The sequence below is a fragment of the Thermobia domestica genome, chromosome 11 (genome assembly GCF_964235325.1).
Source record: "Thermobia domestica chromosome 11, izTheDome1.hap1.1, whole genome shotgun sequence".
Classification (NCBI taxonomy): domain Eukaryota; kingdom Metazoa; phylum Arthropoda; class Insecta; order Zygentoma; family Lepismatidae; genus Thermobia; species Thermobia domestica.
This window is the reverse complement of record NC_137464.1, coordinates 88,781,639-88,801,753: the sequence shown is the minus strand read 5'-3', so window position 1 is coordinate 88,801,753 and position 20,115 is coordinate 88,781,639. Positions and strand designations below refer to the sequence as shown.

General features: G+C 33.6%; 1 protein-coding gene across 4 annotated transcripts in view; it reads left to right on the top strand.

Annotated features, from left to right (window-relative positions):
* LOC145664269 (protein phosphatase 1 regulatory subunit 21) overlaps window positions 1-20,115 on the top strand; it is a 123,752-nt gene that overhangs the window by 78,842 nt on the left and 24,795 nt on the right. For all 4 annotated transcript variants that reach the window (XM_081730788.1, XM_081730790.1, XM_081730787.1 and 1 more), the window contains exons 11-14: window positions 328-420; window positions 2,383-2,510; window positions 4,772-4,933; window positions 7,707-7,901. In XM_081730788.1, the coding sequence (XP_081586914.1) occupies window positions 328-420; window positions 2,383-2,510; window positions 4,772-4,933; window positions 7,707-7,901 (578 nt within the window). The remainder of the gene's footprint in view (window positions 1-327; window positions 421-2,382; window positions 2,511-4,771; window positions 4,934-7,706; window positions 7,902-20,115) is intronic.

Below are 20,115 nucleotides of genomic sequence, written 5' to 3'. Positions count from 1 at the left end.
TTATACGTTTTTTCTACAGTGAATTTTTTTTTTTCGGCTTAAGAAGATAATTCGTTTTTCTCTCATTATCCCTTAAGTAAAATTAATTAAATAAATAAAAAGCAAATTACAATGTTATCAGTAGTGCAGTTTTGAATCAATGAAATATTGAAGGAATAATTGACGAAGAACGTTACCAGGTGAGTAATTTGAAATATTAATACGCTGTTCCATACGCTCGATAAGCGATTTTAATAATAAGTGCTTCAAACTTGTAGTAGTTTATTATATATCTTTTTCAAAGTATTTGACTATATTTTAATAAAATTCATCTTTTATATGAAACAGGTAAAAGATCCTGCCAACATTCACGTTCTTGCCAAAGAAGGTTTTTAGCTGAAGTAGCCAACACATTAAAAGCTCTTCATGAATGCATTAAAGGTATTTGTATTATTTCGTAGTAACAATGTATTTTTCTTAATGTTCAAATCAGCATCTGAAATAATGGAATATTTCTACATTATTAGAAAAAAGATATGGATAAAAAATATTACTGAAAGCTTACAATAGTTTTCTGATTAAAAATGTATAAATTCTGGTGTTTACTATATAGAATTATTGTTATAATAAAATCGAAAAGAGTTGGAAATATTATGAACAATATATAAGGGGAGAACTGGTGGTACATGAAAATAATTCATAAAAAGTACGTAATATTCCTGATTTAACGAAATTCTTTCTTTTCTCTCTCTCTCTCTCTCTCTCTCTCTCTCTCTCTCTCTCTCTCTCTCTCTCTCTCTCTCTCTCTCTTTTGCTCGCTCGCTCGCTCTCGCTTTCTCTCCCTCTCAGACACATACACACACTCATTCACTTCATATTTAGCAGGATCGCTACAGTAGTTTCAAAAATGTATGATTTAGTAGATTGAAGTCTGAAAAGTAAATTGCAAAGAGAGTAATGCTTGCTTTGTAAATCCATAAGCGTAGCCGTACAAATTTTACATCGTCCCATACGTGCTAAACTGTAGACGAAATGTGAAAGATAATTTGTTTACGTGGTATATTCTATAGAAATTGGATTTAGATTGCAATCTTCAGTCATATGTAACTATGAGTGGTTTTTATGTAGTGACAGGCAGCAAGAAAAATAATTTGATTACACTAAAATAAGAAATTATATGTTAGTTTTGAATATTAAATTACAAAGTGAAGTAGTTAAACTACAATATTAAACTATAAATAAATTTATGAAATATGCCAACTTAATGGCTTATTAAGTACATACGACACCAGAATAGACGGCGTATGACTTGTTTTTCGTAGATTAAGCTTAAAGCCAAGGTTAATATGCTATGGTTTCCTTGAAAACCCGAGCGTCTGATAAAATGTATGGATATGCAATTTTTTGAATCAAATGAAAGAAACAATGAGATACGAAATACAAAAAATCTGTAAATGATTGCATCACCTGTTTCCATGTTTCTTAAGGTTTTTACATGTCTGCTCTTAACTAAACAACTAGTTATAGTGTATATATATATATATATATATATATATATATATTACATGAAAGCGTGTAATTGTAATAACAAATGAATGTTGAGAAATTTGGAATTCTTTTCATTGAAATTTTTGTTCATCCTGTGTGTAATGTTGACTTGTTTAAGTTTCCATTATCTCTCTTCAGAGGGGAACACTTTGAGCGATATACTTACGAATACACGCACAAAGTCTCTTTCTTTGAATACAGATAAAAAGTAATTAAAAAAAAAAAAAAAAAAACAATGACTCCTGCGTCCAAATTCACTTCAATTGGATTAAATCATGGTTGTTTCGTGTCGTATTCGTGCGTTCTTCTCTTTGGTCGTAACAGGTCGATCGCGATACGCCCTTTTAAGGTGATCTCGCAATAAAACTTACTGACTCATGTGTTGATCGCGTTTGCTGATGAACATAATCATTACTTCTAAATTAAAATATGGAAATTATCTACACGCGGTCTCGTTATTGTTCTTGAACTATTTGCCAATACCAAAACCAATTCACACTACTTCGCTTCTCCAGGGTAATGAAATGGCAAGATGGGATTAAGATTTTGTCTGGCATGTAGTGCTGCATATTACCAAATTTGCTAATGTATGTTTAAAAATTATCCATCCCTACGAGACACCATGTACAAATAAAATTGATTATCTAGTGTGCATTCGTGTAATGAAGCGTTAATTAAATATCAAGCATTATATTAATTGACTTATTCTTTTGTACGATGGTCATACCTTTTTCATTGGAGACTTTGCTTCTCATATTAGGTAGAAAAAAATTACTGAGAAAAGGTAAGGTTGATAATTACGTTAAAGACTGCATAATATTGTAGAAATTCAAGTTTTTCTCTCGTTCTTTATAGATCTGTCCAAAATCTACAGTGCAAAACACAGCATAGAGCATGAACTGCCTACTGCTACAGAAAGACTGAAGTCAACAAACGAATGTCTTATGAATTCCCTCATTGCCATGGTCACTTCCACTGGAAAGGTAAGAAATTGTTTGTGGCATTATCATAGTTTGGTCATTATCGTATAAATGAAGTATAGAGAAACCAATTTGTCTGTAATGTAATCCACACGCAACAGCAAATTTAAAGAACAGAATATCTTTATTTATATTAAGAACAATGCTCCATGTATCAAAAATGTCCATGTACACCTTCTACTTAATTTTGGGAATATTTATCCAGGACGCTGTAAATTCTTATACATGTATAAGGCTAAATTGCATGTAAGGTAGGTAAGGAGGACATGTAGTTAACTTCCCAAGTGCAAAAAAAGTTTAAAACATCTGCGAAGTAAATAATAATAATAATAATAATAATAATAATAATAATAATAAGTTCAAAGGCAAAGTATGAAGTGAAAGCATACAGGACCACCAACGAAAAAGAAATTCAAAACTCAAATTTCTATGGGAAAGGGAAATTGCTAAAGCCGTGTTTTGAAACTATCTGGAAGGACCTGTGCTGAAAGACTACCTGATAAAGGAGCATACAGAGGAGTGTAATATAGTGATTTGCTTGCCAACAGTCTACCAATCCAAACCACTTGGCGTAACAGTCCTTTGTAGGTCTGAGCTGCTCTTAATACCGTCTGTTAGCGACCAGCTAAACTATGTTCAGCCTAGCGACGAACACGTGGTCAACGCACTGCATCACCCTGTCTCTAAGATGCGTATCAGGAGGTATTTTTTTTAATTTTTTTTTTTTATTTATTTTTTTTTTTTTTAGAACTATTGCCAACAATCTGTAGCCAGCAATTTGCACCAAATGGCGAGGTTTGTTGTCGAAGACAGTATTGTTGTTACATGATCACTGCTCTCTGTTCTGGTATGCATTACCAGCCGAGGAGTCATGTTCTCTCTGAAAGAAAAATGGAGTAATTAAAATAAAATTTTCATAGCGTTACTGCAGCAGTATAACATCGTAATATGCAAAGGCAGAATGCATGTGCACAACCTTAAGAATGCTATGGCGAAAGAATGAGTAATTTTTGACTTGCCCTTATAATTGGGTTGCGTGTGACTCAAAGTTTAGATGCTGCATGGAAGTCCAGTACGTTAACCACATAATCACACTCTGTACTAGCAAACGAGTCGATACTAGTGACTTTCACCTCATTCTTCCTTGTCTGATTATTGTCTGACTAGTAGCTCCAATCCACTGACATTCTGTGCATGCGTGAATAATTTTAATTTAATAAATGTGCAGGGTTAAATTTAGAATAAGTAATTATCTTCTGAATGATCATTACATATTCTGGCAACAGTGTTCAGTTAGCACATACAATTTTTTTTAATGAAATTAGACTGATCCTCTTCGAAACTACTCTCATCGAAATCGATCAGCTTTCCTTACGTATTTCGCAATCTGGCATTACGTGAACAATCTACATTGCTGATGAACGTTATAATGTTTCAAAGTTTACAACGCCATTTCGTGCCAGATATATATGCGAAGTCTATCATAAAATGTACACACACTTAAATGAAATAAAACTATATTGTGTGAGAGTGCCAAACTTAATTATACATTACAAGTTTAATACATATTACAGTGGACATTTCTTGCACCTGTACAGTTACTGAAGTTGCTCAAAGTAGTTGCAAAGTTTTTTTTAAACCATAACTGAAGAAACAAAACTTGTAGCTGTATAAGGTCTTCCAGATTTTCCATCACAAATGGTATCTTGCATCTCAAACTTTTTAATAAGACGTGTAATTGTCAAGCATGTAGGAGATTCTGTTTCAGACTCATGCTTCCACTGAGTGGCCACGCTTAGCATAGTCGCTAACGCTCTCAGCTTTGATGCAAACGGTCCCGGGTTTGATTTCGGGTGGGGATCTTCAGTCAAAAATGTATGCAGCTTTTTCAGGTCAGCCATCCTGAGAGAGATTTTCCTGGGTTTTCTTAATTCATACTAGGCAAATGCTGGGATGGTACCTAACATAATTTGCTGTTAAAATACGACAACCAACTGTTACATGATTTAAGAAATAGTGAACAATCATTTTCTTTTTTCTTCTTTTCTTTCTTTCTTTTACACGTAGTTTCATATAGATTTGGTGAAGCTGTAAAATCAGTCATTTAATCTAATACGTATTATTATTATTATTATTATTATTATTATTATTATTATTATTATTATTATTATTATTTATATTTATATTTATATTTATATTTATATTTATATTTATATTTATATTTATATAGTCCATTATCTTAAATGCTTTTTTGTATTTTTCAGCTTTCCAACATTCTGTCCGATACCCAAATGGAATTTCATAAGGAAGCTAAGTCTAGATCAAAGTCCGGAAGTTCCTCAGATGTTGCTCAAGGTACCAAAACGCATCCAGTTGTTTCAACGTTTAAAAAGAGAGCTGCTCAGTATATGACTTACTTAGATCAGGTAATGAGTCGTGTATTCTACTGTTGATTTTACACAGTCCTGTATTTATAGTGGAAATAATTTATTTGTTTCACATCATGTAATTTAGAAGGGTTAGAAGTAGAATAAATTCCAAAGCATATTTTTGTAAGTTTCCTTAAAGAAGTTTCATTTCAGGTAATTCCAATTTTTAATTAACTTATAGTGAACTTGTTGCTTTCCAAATTGGTGAAAGATGTCAAAATTTCGATCTTGAACATTAAAATTTGCATAGTGAAGACTAGGGTTCTGTATTATAAACAGATTTGAGATTACGTTTTATCTACAAGTATTTCTTAGTCTGAATTGCGAATTTCATATGGAAGTATGAAGGCAGCGTTAATTAATTTGAGAAGTTAGTAAATTACACAGCTGCAATACTTTTTTATGTATTGAAAACTTTCCCCTGCCAATGGTCTTTGAATGACCCGTCTGTCGGAATTGTAGCTTAAGGTGTCGGCGAAAACCCTAAGAAGTCAAACCAATTGGCACCAAGCACTGGATGTAGCGGTGTTTCCGATATGCACATTGAACAATTTCTGTTGTTTCCCGCCAGTGGGCAGTGATGAGCCATATAATACTTCTTTGTTGTTCTTTAGCACTAGCTATAGTTTCTACAGGTAAATACAATTTTTGTTACTTGTAAATGGTGTTACCTTTAACAGAAATTACTTTCCAGAGTGTATCAACATTGTAGTTAATGCTAAAGCAGAACAAGATGTGATGAGCATCAGGTATGGTAGGGAAAGAAGAAAAGCTGCCCGTACTTTGTCCATTCTGGAGTTACCATCAACGGAATTTACATTATGATTCTAGTTTCTTCTTGAATACTAAACGTGAAAAAATGTAAATACAACAGAAATAATAGTGAATAATCATTTAATGTGAGGAAAGTTTTATCGATACGAATAATCTTTGATCATAACCAATGCCCAGATTCCCAAAAGCTTACTTGGAGTGGTAAATTTGCCAGATTTTCACTTACAAGAAAGAAATAAAGATATCGTATAACATATCGCATAACATCGTTAGCCTTCATACTTGTTTCGACTTGTTAATAGGTATATAATATTGAATATATCGTTAAATACTCGTATGTCCAAGGAGATATTGACTTTAGCATTAGAGATTAATGTACTTCGTTGTATCCTTTTAAAATCATTCTCACATTTGTATTCTCGCAATGTGCTATACAGTAGGATATCGTTTAAATTTCCAGTAACACAGCGATTGTTCATGAAGAAGCACCCCCCACCCCTCCCTCCATATCCACTTACATTTCATATCGAATACTCAGGTTATCTCAAAATAACTTCGTGAATGTTTTTAATATTAACCTTATAGTGTTCCCAATATTGTAGTTTGCATCTTCTTTAATGTTTTCTATAGCATGCTTACTATCTTCTTCAAGAGAATTTTTGTGTAAAGGAATTGAATAAATGCAGTACTTGTGTTCGTAGGATCTCTACCACAGTGTACTAAATGCATTTCTCCTTTTTTGCTGGGAAATCACCGATCTCAAGAGTAGCTCATCAATGATTTCTGTTTCAGTAGATTACGTTTGATATCGTAATTATATCAGTAGACGTATCATATTGAATCGGTAAACATGCTCAAGTTTTAGGCATCGAAATGTTGAATGAAATAAAGGAGAGAAGAAGTAACAAATATTAAAGTGTGGTTCATTTGTGTGTCACTGTTAACCCTTTTGAAAATCAAGTAATTTTTATATTCAAGATTCTCATTTGCACTTCGCGACAACTGTATGCAGACTAGAAACTCGTTTACTGTCTGTTATATAGAGAATGTGTGGTGTGTATATACCAGTGGACCTATCTTCCTCTTTGCAGTAGTTTGTTTTCTCTGTAGTGTCTTGAAACTTTATTCAGATATTGATCTAACTACTTGTTCTTACGTTAAATCATTCAAAATGGCTGACAGTAGCAAACGAGGCAGATTAAAATTATTACGATTAAAAATATGTAATTGAGATAACGTGTTGTAATTAGAATTAGCAAAAACTATTGCTGTAATGTTATAAGAGCAAAAGTATACAAAATTAATTCTAAATATTTTTCCCATATAAGCCATTTTAAGTAGTGTTGCAAACTTTACCTATGTTTATCATATCTCTGGAATGGTTTGAGATATCAAATTTTGTAAACGCAAAATCGAAGTTTTCGTCTTTTGGAAATCACGTAAGTACTTATAATTAATACTTTCTAAGCTTTTTTTTTTTTTTTTTTTTTTTTTTTTTTTTTTTTTTTTGAAATAAAGCTTTCCAAAAAAGATTTTGAATCCCTTGTAACTTGGTTCCTATTTATTCAGAATACGTCATACCATAGTATTCACTCTAACGTATTTTGAATGTGCGTTGTCCCGTCCATAGCTGTTGTGCTAATATTGTTGTAGAGGCTTCCAAAATTTGGACTTTTGTGATACTATATTGTTTTTACCTTGCAACACTGAATAGCAAATCTGACAATGTAAATTTTAGATATGTAATAATCTGGCGTAGTGCCATTTGAAAAAGTAACTTTTTGATATATATATATATAAACTGTATTACAAGATTGAGGATAGTTACAACTATAGAGACCTATATTACCGTATCAAAGGTTTTGTAACCTTTAGATTAAATAGAGAAACAAATTAAGGTAAATATTGAGTTTGCCATAGATTAAAAGCATTTTTCAGATAGAGATCTCTTTTTATACTTGAAAGATCGTTTAAAAATTAGGTTTTTATAATATAGGAGGAGGCACCAACTGTTCCTTATGAAGAAGCCTTGCGTGAACGCGAGGAGGTTCAAAGCGGAGCAGCGAGTAGAGAAAGTCTCAATCAGCAGCTGTCTACGACCCAGAAGAGAGCTATGTATCTTGAGCAAGACAGAGAACACTGGCGACTTGAGTACCAGCTTCTACAATTGAGGCATACGAAAGAACAACAGGTGATTTAATACTTTCTTTCTATACTTACTATTACTTACGTAATGCAGTAAAGGTAGACACTTGGACAGAAATATCTGGAGTATCAGTAAAAAAGTAATTACCTGATAGAGTATATCTGAAGCATTCTTCGAATAATATAACATTAATTACTGTCACCTTTAAATAATTCATACATATTCGGGATGGTTATTAATGTTATACCATTCTTCATCCAAAAAGTACTTCAGTTACGTGAGTAGTGCCGATTTGTTGGGTTTTATTTGATTAAAACCTTAACGTTCGTTACGTGTGTTTCATGGACCAACAGCAAGACGCTAATTATTGGATCTCTAGATTTAGGTAATGGGATTTTATTTAATTTTTGCTATATGGAGGAGTAGCTTGATAATATTCAGAAGTGAACATCATGAAAGTTAGAAAATCTGTGTAATTTCATTCTTATTTGCTCTTCATGCTATGGCTAAACACATCTAGTTGTACTAATTGGACTGTTTTCATCATATATGTTGCTATCCACGTAAAAAAAGAAAAAAATACTTCACTAGTGAATGGGCGTAGTTTCCGAAACTACAAAACCTGTCGAGTCACATGTCCGTTCCAAGTATAATGAGACATTGGAAACCATATGCTTTACAGCTAGTTGTCTTGCTAAGACGCATCAAATAATTCAAATAGATGTATTTTTACTAGTCCATTATTACTGTACAGTGCCTTGGATTTGCTGTATGTATTCATTTTATTATTATTATTATTATTATTTTAAACTTCATATTTACTTAATTTTATCTTCAGAGCAGATGTTTGCTCTTGAGTTTGACAGAGATTACTCAGTACTTCAGTTTTACTTTTTTTTAAAGTACGATATACATTTCAACAGTGTACGATATAAGATGTACATTTCAATGATGTACGGTATACAGTGTTTGTTTGTTGTAGAATTGAGGATGATATTGAACTTTTCAGTCATTTAACTTTTTTGTGCCGTATTTTTAAAAGTCTTATGAAAGTAAATCATTTGTAAATAGCAGTGCTTGTAAAACATTGTTCCGTTGTTACTTCTATTAACTTACTATATATTGTTAATAAATATACTAGTTTAATAACAGACATTAACGCATGTTAGTAATAATTAGTTAAACTTATCACTTTCTGCGTCTTGTTATAATTTTTCCACTCTTTGAGCAGATTCAGTGAACGACTCCAACCTACAGAAAATGGCAGGTGAATTTGCCGAAACAGTTTAAAGAAAATAATAACAGGACAGAATTAGTGACATGTTTAACCAATTATTAATAAGTATTGATTCAAAATAATATGCATAGTTGTGCTCGTACAATATTTGATAGTATAGCTCACAACTTCGGTACATGAAGAAGTAAATATATTCTTTGTTTTCATTTTCTTTTCGTGACCACTATACACTTTTACAAGCTACAAAAATAATTATGAATAAAAATTAAAAAAAAAGATAAACACGGAAAAGAACTTCCAAATCTGTATTCACACTTTCTTGCAGTATCTACTGGTAATATTTTAATATTGTATCAACTGCAGTTGATGTGTTCAAATGTTCTTTAAACCTCTATCACTACATTCAGTTATATGTATGTCTCTTTGTCGAAGATCTCTGAAGTTCATCAGATGTTTCTTTCAAAGTAATTCCGGACGAAGCGTGTGTTTCACCAAATTAGCTTTATTTCTATTGTATTGTTACTTCTGTCATTTCCAGAATGCAATGGAATCTCATTTGTTGGTGAGTTAGTTAATAGTTTCTTTCTTCCAGTGTCACTTTCTTGTGTGCGTTTGGCGTGTGTTCTCAGCATATATGTGCAAATTGAAAGCATTCATTTGCGACTGTGTATGTGCAACTCGTATCTGCTTACACTGTAATATTCTTATTGAATATGCATTTTCACATTTGGAGATGAAACTCCCTATACATTTTGCATTTTCATTCTAAATTAATGCAGGGTGTATCAAAAATAACTTTACAATTTTGAAAACTCATATTGGTGTATTCATTTATCTTAAGACATGGTTTTGGTGTCATTTTGTAGCAAAATACATCAAATTTTGACACACGTAGTACAGTTGCTCAGAAACAAAACACCACAAGCGCTAGCGGCAGTTGGAGCAAAGATGGTTGCCTGTACTGATCCCGAGCATGCTTGCTGTGTGTTTTGTTTTCAAGAATCCAAGTCTGCGACAATTGTACAAAGGGTGTTCAAAAAGTTTTGCACAGTGGTCTCTATTTTTTTTTATTTGTTGTAGGAGGAGAATAATTTTTTTGTGAACATACTTGGAACATTTAGCTACACACTGAGCCTACTCAATGTAGTCTCCATCAGCTGCGATGCATCTGGTCCAACGTTCTTTCCATGATGTAAATGCACTTTGGTAAAATTCTGGGGATTGACTTTTACACCATTGCTTGACACAGGAAATAAGGTCTTTCTCACTATCAAATGTTGTACCGCGCAGGTGCGCCTTCAGACGTGTTTTGCTCTCAGGTTCGGACAAAAACAACCATGTTTCATCCTGGGCAATGACGCCGTCAAAACACTGTTTCCACTCTTCAGTAAAGGTCGTCATGAGACTCTCGCACACATCCTTCCTCATCTTTTTCATTTCTCTTGTCAATAATCTAGGCACCCAACGTGCACAGATTTTTCTGTTCCCTAGTGACTGTACCACTGATACCACACTACCCAATGACAAACCAGTCATTTCAGCAAGCTGTCGTGTCGTCACACATCTGTCATTTTGGATAATTTGATTAATGATCTCCTTATTTACATCACTCACTACCGTCGATGGTCGTGGATTGTCCAGTAGAGAAAAATCACCTTCTTTAAACCTCTGCAACCACCGCTGGATACTGCTGCGATCCAATGTATCCTCCCCATAAACAGGGAGCAACTTCCTGTGAATCGATGTGGCAGAGTCATCGCCGGTCTTGAAGAGGAAATCCATCACCGACCGTTGTCGCAACCTGACATCTATTTCACGGTCCATTATGGCTCACCTGTAAGTAATAGAAAATACTTTTATATACCAACTTATAGCTAAATATTTGAAGTATGTTCACAAAAGTTTCATTCTCCTCCGGCAACAAATAAAAAAAAAAAAAAAAATAGCGACCACTGCGCAAAACTTTTTGAACACCCTTTGTACAACGTAATTTTCGTACAAAGTATGGTAAAGATCTTCCCAGTAGGCTTACTGTTTATTAGTGGCATAAGTCTTTTATTGAAACTGGATGTTCTGTAAGATACAACAAATCTTCAGGTCGTTCCCGTACGTCTGAAGATGTTGTAGGGTAAGTAAGACAAAGCTTTGTGAACATTCCTACAAAATCAACCCGGCGTGCTTCTCGACAGCTGGGCGTCTCACACATGACAGTTTGGCGTGTGTTGAGAAAAAGATTGCATCTCAAACCATACACATTACAAATGGTGCAAGAATTAAAATCCGCGTGATAGAATTGCAGCGGGTGTGGCGAGAAATCGACTTAAGATGGGATGTGTGCCACATCACCAATGGAAGCTACGTTGAATTTCTTTAGGTATAAGGTTAAAAGTTTGATGTATTTTGCTACAAAATGATATCAAAATCATGTCTGTAAGCTAAATAAATAAACTAATATGAGTTTTCAAAGTTGTAAAGTCCTTTTTGATACACCTTGTACTATCACATACTATAATAAATTTGGAACGGTACGATAATCTCAGCCTACTAAAAGAACTGCATTTAATTATATATTGTTTACAAAATGTAGTAACGATCAAAAATTGTACTTAAAAAACAGGGATGTAAATGAGCGTGCTCATTTGAACTAGCTCATGAGAGCGCACTCGTTTTTCGTGAATTTTGTCGTGAGCTAGCTCAGTTTCAAAAAGGTAACCGAGAGTTGAGTTGAACTCGAAATATACACGAGTTTGAGCGCAAAACAACGCCCAGCTTTACGCTCAATTCAGGTTTTAGCTATTTTCAAGTCAAATGTTAATCTCTGCTTATAAAGGTTGCTGTTTCCTGACATCTAGGAAGACGCTAATAGAAATCTGCTTACAATGACACAGTAAGCAAAATACGATTTTCAAGACTAGTAGATCAAAACGACAAGAAATTTCTATTCCATTCACGATGAATCTTCCTGTCGAACTCGCTTATCATGTATAACTTACATGGAGATAGTTTGAAACAATAATGTGGATTGAAGACCATATTGATGCTTCTTTATTGTATTCGTCATTTAAATTAAAATGAATTTAAGTTCCAGAAAGAAAGAAAAAAAAACTGAAAAGTAAGTAGATTTTCTAGAAGCTCAGAGATGTATTTATTAATAAGAAGGAATATATATACATAAAAAAAATTCTATTAAATAGAAAAATGTGCCCAGAACTACTACTACTACTACTACAAAAAAAAGGCTTGCCAATTTTGAAAACTTCAAAATTCAAACTATTATACTTAGAACAAAGATATATTCTTATTCGAAATAACATTAAATGATAAAGTTCACAATGTTTACTTCTGAATAAAGACCCATTTTAAACAGACTTATTAAAAATCACGAGATTGAAACAGTATCCTATTCTGTTGCAGTAGAGCTATATTAATAACCTATTATACGCTTCCCATACTAGCTAGGATCTGTAATTTTGGATCACCAGTTGGTATAATTTGTAATAACATTTTGTGAAAATGGGAGCGAATTTTGGAACGAAGGATGATCAGTATTTACATAATCTCTCCTCGCTTAGTGTATTTGGTACCGAAATATCTCGAGTCCCGGTGTAAGAGCACCGGACGCATTAAAGCGATTCATATTCCACCTGAAACTGTTGTTGTTCTATACGACATCGTTGCTCACAAGGGATGTAAATACTGATCAATCAACAGATGGAACAGTCGAAACAGTCAGGAGCTTGAAGGTAAAATAATTGAATGATAGTAAAGATATGGGCAGAACGAAGAAATAAAATACACTTTAATTATAGAAGTTCACTTCATACAAAGATGAAAAGATGAAAAGAATTGTACGAACAAAGGAAGGATAATTTAAAGCAGACACGAAGCTTCAGGTCTGAATTCAGGAGCCAGTCCAAAGAGTTTAGTCGTCATTTTTCTTCCACAAACCTAATTTAGAAAACAGAAAACGGAAAATATCGTAAGCTTACTTGTCGCAAGCCAATTTAGGTAATACATCTAAACTAAGAAACAAACAAAAACAAGTAGTTACTGAAAGTAAAAGTCAAATGCCTATCATCAAACTAAAATAGCCGTCCAACACACTTTTGATGAGCGATTTGATAGATGACCGTGCAGACTAGGGAAGCAGTGGTACCCGTCATTCACAGAAGGAGGCTTGTTCACTCTTGTACACGTTGGCCGGACATTGTACTGCTGAAACAAGGTGTCCTGAGTTGTCGGAGGGTATGTTCCGGCCTTTAGAACTGGCCTGGTGTAATGATCCAGGTTATCTTCGATACGTAGCGACTAAGAACGCATATTGTATCTAATGTCTCCCAACACCTCACCTGATGTTCACAATGCATGCTAGTAGACTGTGCTTGCAACAATAATGTCTTAACACATTACTGCTAGAAGGTTAAATCGACATTCGTCCAAAAATATCTGCCACTCAGGACGCCACCAACGGTGTTCAGCACCCATTGCATCCTGAAGCGTTTGTGGTTCTGGATCAATGGAGGCCGATACAAAGTCACATGCCACTAATTCAACATTCGGCAGATGCCATTGAACTTTCGACGCAAACAAGTCCACATTCTTATCATGGTCTAGTGTCATACTTACATTGTCAGTGACGATGTACAGCAGGTCAAGCGCATGTGGACAAGATGTGTGTTTTATCACGTAGTGTGGCCACATTGTGTAGTCCACTGTTCGATCGTTGCTTTGTAAGTTCTCTTCCGCAACATGTATTACTGTTATGGCTCACTCTCGTATATGGAGGCACATATGGTGGTCACGTTTATATCATCTATGTTATTTCTACTTTATTACTATAATTACAGATTTGCTGCTTGTATCAATGATTTTTTTTTTTTTTTTAGATATTACTATTTCTTTGTAAAGTAACTTATTATCCTAAAACTTCCATTTCTATGCTAGATCGTTCTCAACCTGTACCACGTATACAAATATACAGTGCGTTCCTAAAGTCCCTGAACTCCATTGTAAGAAAATTATAAACAATTATAAATTTTTCAGATTTCAATTATTATAACACAAAAATATCGTTCTTACCTAAGGATGAACAACAAAGTGTAACATTTAGAGAAGATGTTGGAAATGTTCACCATTAAAGCTAGGCTTTTTTTTTAATGATCTACAATTATTATTATTATTATTATTATTATTATTATTATTATTATTATTATTATTATTATTATTATTATTATTATTATTATTTTAAGGATCTACAATTATTCACCTTGAAATTCCGCATCATACTCCCACTTTCTCAGAATGAAGTGGGACTTCATATACTGCATGAGGATCAGCGTTGCCAACATGTACGATAATTATCGAATCATACGTTAATTTTATCACTCGTACGATGTACAATAGGTGATATACGATAATAGGAAAGTATACGCTAATTTAATAGATCCTGGTAAAATGCAAAGATAATGTTAGGGATATATGAAACTCGAAAGAAATTTCATTCATTGCGTGAAAAAAAGAGTATGAATTTTGCAACATATTTGTCAAAATTACTGACAACATTACAAAGGCGACCAATGTCTCGACAAAGTAAATAATGCAGGTAAATTAACGTTAATAGTGTAGTAATTTAAATATTTTTACGTCTCACTGTTAGCTACTGTTGAATGAAAATCACAGTTGTTTTTTTTCGATAAATCGGTAGAGAATTGAACTTCAATTTGTTTCTATTTAGATTGTTAAATATAGTTTTAGTTATAAACGTTCGAGTTAGTTTCCTCTTAATAATAATAATAATAATAATAATAATAATAATAATAATAATAAGAAGAAGAAGAAGAAGAAGAAGAAGAAGAAGAAGACAGGAAGTACGATAATTTTACATCAAAAACTATAATTTTAAGTACTGCGTACGATAATATCTTCTTATCAGGTTGGCAACGCTGATGAGGATTTTCCGTAGCTCATATCCGAGTATTCTGACAATTCATGTACCCATATAAGTGGAACCAGGCCTCATCACTGAAAAATATTTTGTGCAGTATGTTGACCACATTATTCCACGTGAATCTGTTGAACTACCGATAATAATTATGCATTTCTGAAAATCCAACGGGCATAGTTCTTCAACAATGCACATCATGTATGTTCGGAACTTTAGATGTTTTGCAGCCCAATGACAAGATAATAAAGGTTTTCCTACTTCTTATGAAAGTCGCTTCACAGAATTCCTAGGAGAGTTCTGCAATTTTTGACCAACATCCACAAGAAAGTCTTGTGTGAAAATTGATGCTGATCTGCGTCTGCTCCTTGGCTGATCTGCGACGTTTCCTGTTTCGCGAAACCTTTTTACTACATCGTAGTCTGTTGCTTTTCAAGTAAAGGAGCGTTGAGATATCTCCTGTGAAAGATCTCTATACAGCGTTCGTATAATTTAACTTCAAAGTAAGCTTCCAAAACCCTCTGCTTCCGTGTAAGACTCACGTGAACTGAATTCGTGTGCGTTTTTAACTGGACGTCTGGCTTTCATTCTTGCTGCTTACTGCTCATACATCATTGTTCATTGTCATTTAGTGTTGATTCATATGTTCCAGCAACACCAACAAGCAACAGTTTCTAGAAACATTGCATTGTTGCTCAACAATGAATTTTTAAAGTCAAAGTTCGAGGACTTTTAGAAACGCTCTGTATAAAAGAATGTGTGTGCATGTCTGTCTGTCATGAAATTTTCGCATAGAAAGTAATCGCCTCGAGCCACCAAATTTTGTATACAATTAGAGCATACCAGATTTAATCGCTACGAAGCCACTTTTTCGATTTTTGACTCGAGGGGGGACTGAGGATCTCACGTTCTACAGGTTAAAAAAGTATGGAGTATCTCAGAAATCCCTCAAATTAGAAAACCCAAAATACTATGCTGTGTTGCAGGTAGCATACTGTTCATTTTTGTTAATATTAAATATTTTTAGTTAGTAAATCATTAGATACCTTTGTTTGCAATTTTCCTAATATTGAGCGTCAAGTTGAGCCTAGCTCAAAATTGAGCGTGAGTTAACTCTCACCCGAGTTCGAGCTGAGCTAAGCTGTTTCAAAAGTGAGCGTTTACAATCTTGTGAAAAACGATACTTAGAGCAAAATAAGAAACGAATTTACGTCTGAAAGAGCACGTTTTTCCTTGTTGCCACTTCGTGAGTATTTCACTGCGGCGATCAATGTAATCCTTTCACTTCGATTGATAAACTTCTGAACACGTGTTACAAGGCAACAATATAGTAATATTATTCTCTCTTTCTTCAGAAACTCTACAATTGTAATTACCATCACGATGGGTATGATTAACCCCTCTCTCGCTGACCTTAATAACCCTTCCTTTCTTCACACAAATTTCATTGTTGTTTTAAACTGTCAATTCGCTACTAATTTTGCTCCATGTATAGTATAAGTTGAATATTTGTATCAATCACAGTTTTAGTGAATAAGATGTAACATTGTAGTACAGGTACGAGTTTCATGATGGTTTTCGTGTGTGGAGCTTATTTAAATTTAGAATGTAGTTACACTTAGAATAGATATATGTTACATGCATGACATATAGAACCTTTACCATTAATTCATATAATTAATATCAAAGTATCAGTTTTTAAAATCACATGTCTCTGTTATCAGTTTTGTACGTTACTTGGACACATTAGAAACTAGGTATATAGTATTGAATCAATTGTGCAAACATTATATATTGAGTCGATTTTAAGTTAAACATCCCTTTCAGCAGCGAGACTGTATGAGATGGGACCTACTGATTAACGTGGAATCCGATCCATATGAGCTCCCGCTGGGAATCAAACCCTGGTCTCCCACGCCAAAGGCGCGTACGCTAACGGCTTAGCCACGGAGGAGCTCATTGGTTTATTTCTGTCATCTGGAGGCAACATATAAAATAACTTGCGCTTGAATTCCATCTGCAACTTCTTTAAGGTTCTCAAATTTGATAAAATATATAAATAAATAAAACACGGAAAATATACTGGCATAATAATCAGTAATTGTATTATTATTTAAGGATATAAATTAATGTGTGTTTATAATACAGTAATTTGTAAAGGTACTCTTTTTATGTACTAACGTTTAACGTAGATTTTAATAGCATCTGCAGAAAGTACGTTTTACAGAGTTCACACTGACCTTGAGTTAGGTAATGTTTCAAAATATGCCGAAAGTCACGGAAATTGCTCTACTTCATAGAAGAGTCAGATGTTTTTTTAGCTGCCCATTGAAAATATGAGGAACATGAAGAACATCTCAGAGAATCAAGACAGATTCAAAGAGTGATGATAAGAAAATGCCCTTTCTCCATTGATCTAGTGGCTAGCGTGAATGTCTTCGATGCACGTGGTCCTGGATTCGATTCCTAGGGGAGAGCATAAGTATAATTTCACAATCGTCTCCTTTATTTTAAAGGGCATAACGTGGGACGTTAAACTTAGAAAGAAAATTGTCTTTAGAAATAAGGAAGCTTGAGAATTGACGAAATGTGTTAAAACTTCAAGCTGTGAAGGGAGGCACGGTGACTCAGTGGTAGAGCACTTAACTCTCGTGCGCAAGGTCCCTAGTTCTTTCCCTGGCCAAGTAAGTTTATGGTGAACAACATTGTGTCCATGAGTTTTCTCCCACTCCCGTTTCGTCCCACATTTCATTCCACCAATTCTTCCATCATTATTCACTTGCGTTAATCATCGTCTCCGTTAGCCTAAAGGATTTAATCGTGGAATGTTAAACTGAAAGATTTCATTTCATTATTACTTCAAGCTGTGAGAGAGAAAAAAATTAAAATGGTACAAAAGAAAAAAGTAAGTTACGTTGATTGGCTGTATATAATCAAAGAGTTAAGAAAAATTATGATATGTGTTTACTTGTGCTTAACTGTATTAAATATTTTCGTAGTGTATAATTATTTTTGATACTAGTGTTCTGTTTTATTCCAAATACAGAAAGTTTGACTCATAATAAATATTAACAATAAGAAAGTAAGCTTATATTGCATTTGAAAAATAAACGAGAGCGTTGGACGCCTATGGAGATGGGAAATAGTAAAAAATGAATTTTTCTTCTAAACGTAACCATAAATGGTAGTCTCAAAGGTAAGGGAAAATTGCTTACTCACTCATGGAAATTAAGGGAAATCAAAACCAGAATTTGCATAAATCCTGTTTTAAAAGTGAACAAAATTACTACAAACTATCACAAAATTACGTAAGTCTTCAAAAAAAAAAAAAAAAAAAAAATCTTTCACGTAAGTTTTTCACAGAAATAAGACTTTCAAAAGAAGAAATATACATTATCATATCAAGTTTTTTGACCCCGTCATTGTTTACCACACACACGAAACAGTGCAAGATAAAATTCTAAGAAGTGTGATGAATACCGTGTGAGTCGTACATATGTGCTTGGAAGGTGTCAGGAAACACTGAAACGTAACAGTTAATAGCACATTAAATGTTCAGACGCAGCAAGTAAAAAAGAGTACATTTACAGTAGTTGTATAATTAACAATAGCGTGGTTTTTGTGATGTAATATATGCTTTTTATTTCTGGCAGTTTACTAATGTTGCTACTTTTGTGCAATAAAATTGATAGTGGTAACAGAAAAATATGCTTTTTTTCTATTCTTGGAAACAAACGTTGCGGACGATGTCCAAAGATGAGCAAAATGTAAGCTGTTGTAATAATCTACTCAAATATAATGTCTTGTCTTTGCGTTTTGCAAATTCAACACACTAATGGAACTGTCCATGGGATCCCTGATTCGATCGCAGCTGGCGCCAAGTAAGCTTTGCTGTAGACGAACACTATGTACGTGAGTTTACTCGGAGTTCACCCGTTTCTTCCTTATTTCGACCATTTCGTTCATTCTCATAATCACTGTCTCCTTTAGCCTACACGGCATAATCGTCGGACGTAAAACTGAAAACTTTCACAATGATGGAACAGCGAAAATCTAAGTAAATGAAACCTTTAATTCTGGACACCTATTATAATTGCTCTTTAATCTATATAGAAGCTTGCCTTGATTCAGTTAAATATTGTGGTGCTTTCTTTTTTATCATTCTTTAAGTAGTCCATTGTGTGTATACGTAATATAATAAAATAGGAAGCAACTTTCGTACAGTATATGATTAGTATTCTTCTAATTGATCGATATACTTGAAATATGAAGTGTAGCATATGCTCAGTGCGTATGTTCCAAGTTGTCACGTATCTCCTCGTATACAAGTACCCACGGTGTCGTCAAAATTTCAACACACAGAACGTATGAAGGTTACCTGGATATTTATTTTTCAATTTTGTAATATTCATATTTATTATTATTATTATTATTATTATTATTATTATTATTATTATTATTATTATTATTATTATTATTATTATTATTATTATTATTATTATTTGCATTATTTGCTAAGGTTGCAGCTTCTTGTATTTGTAAGAATGAAATAAAATGAACTCATCGTGGCTCTTGTAATGTAAATTACTTTAAGAACAATCTTATAAATAAACTCAATAGGTAGGGTAACTGTCCCAATAATTGACAGTGTACCAGTAATTAACACTGTCGTCTTTTTTCCGACGCAACAAGACTGCGGGACTAGGTACAAGCAAATGCTGCCACCTTTTCTTCCTTTGCAGTGTTGTTAATCCCACACCACTGTTATTGCCTCTAAGTAGTAGTTCTCCAAAGAAAACAGAAAATCGATGGACAGTGCAAAATAGTACTATAATAGCTATATTAGCGAAAGAAATAAATATGTTTATCCAGGTGGAAACTTAAAAATCAGCTTGATAAGTTGGTAGAAAATTATATGGTTCATTAGAATAAGATATTAGGAGATGTCAGTTACTGGGTCACAAGGTGTCAATTACTGGTGAATCTCACAAATCTTGGTGTCAATTACTGGTACAATGATCAACTTTTCGTATACATATTGTAAAAAATAATAATTATTAGTCTATTATTTTTATGATGGT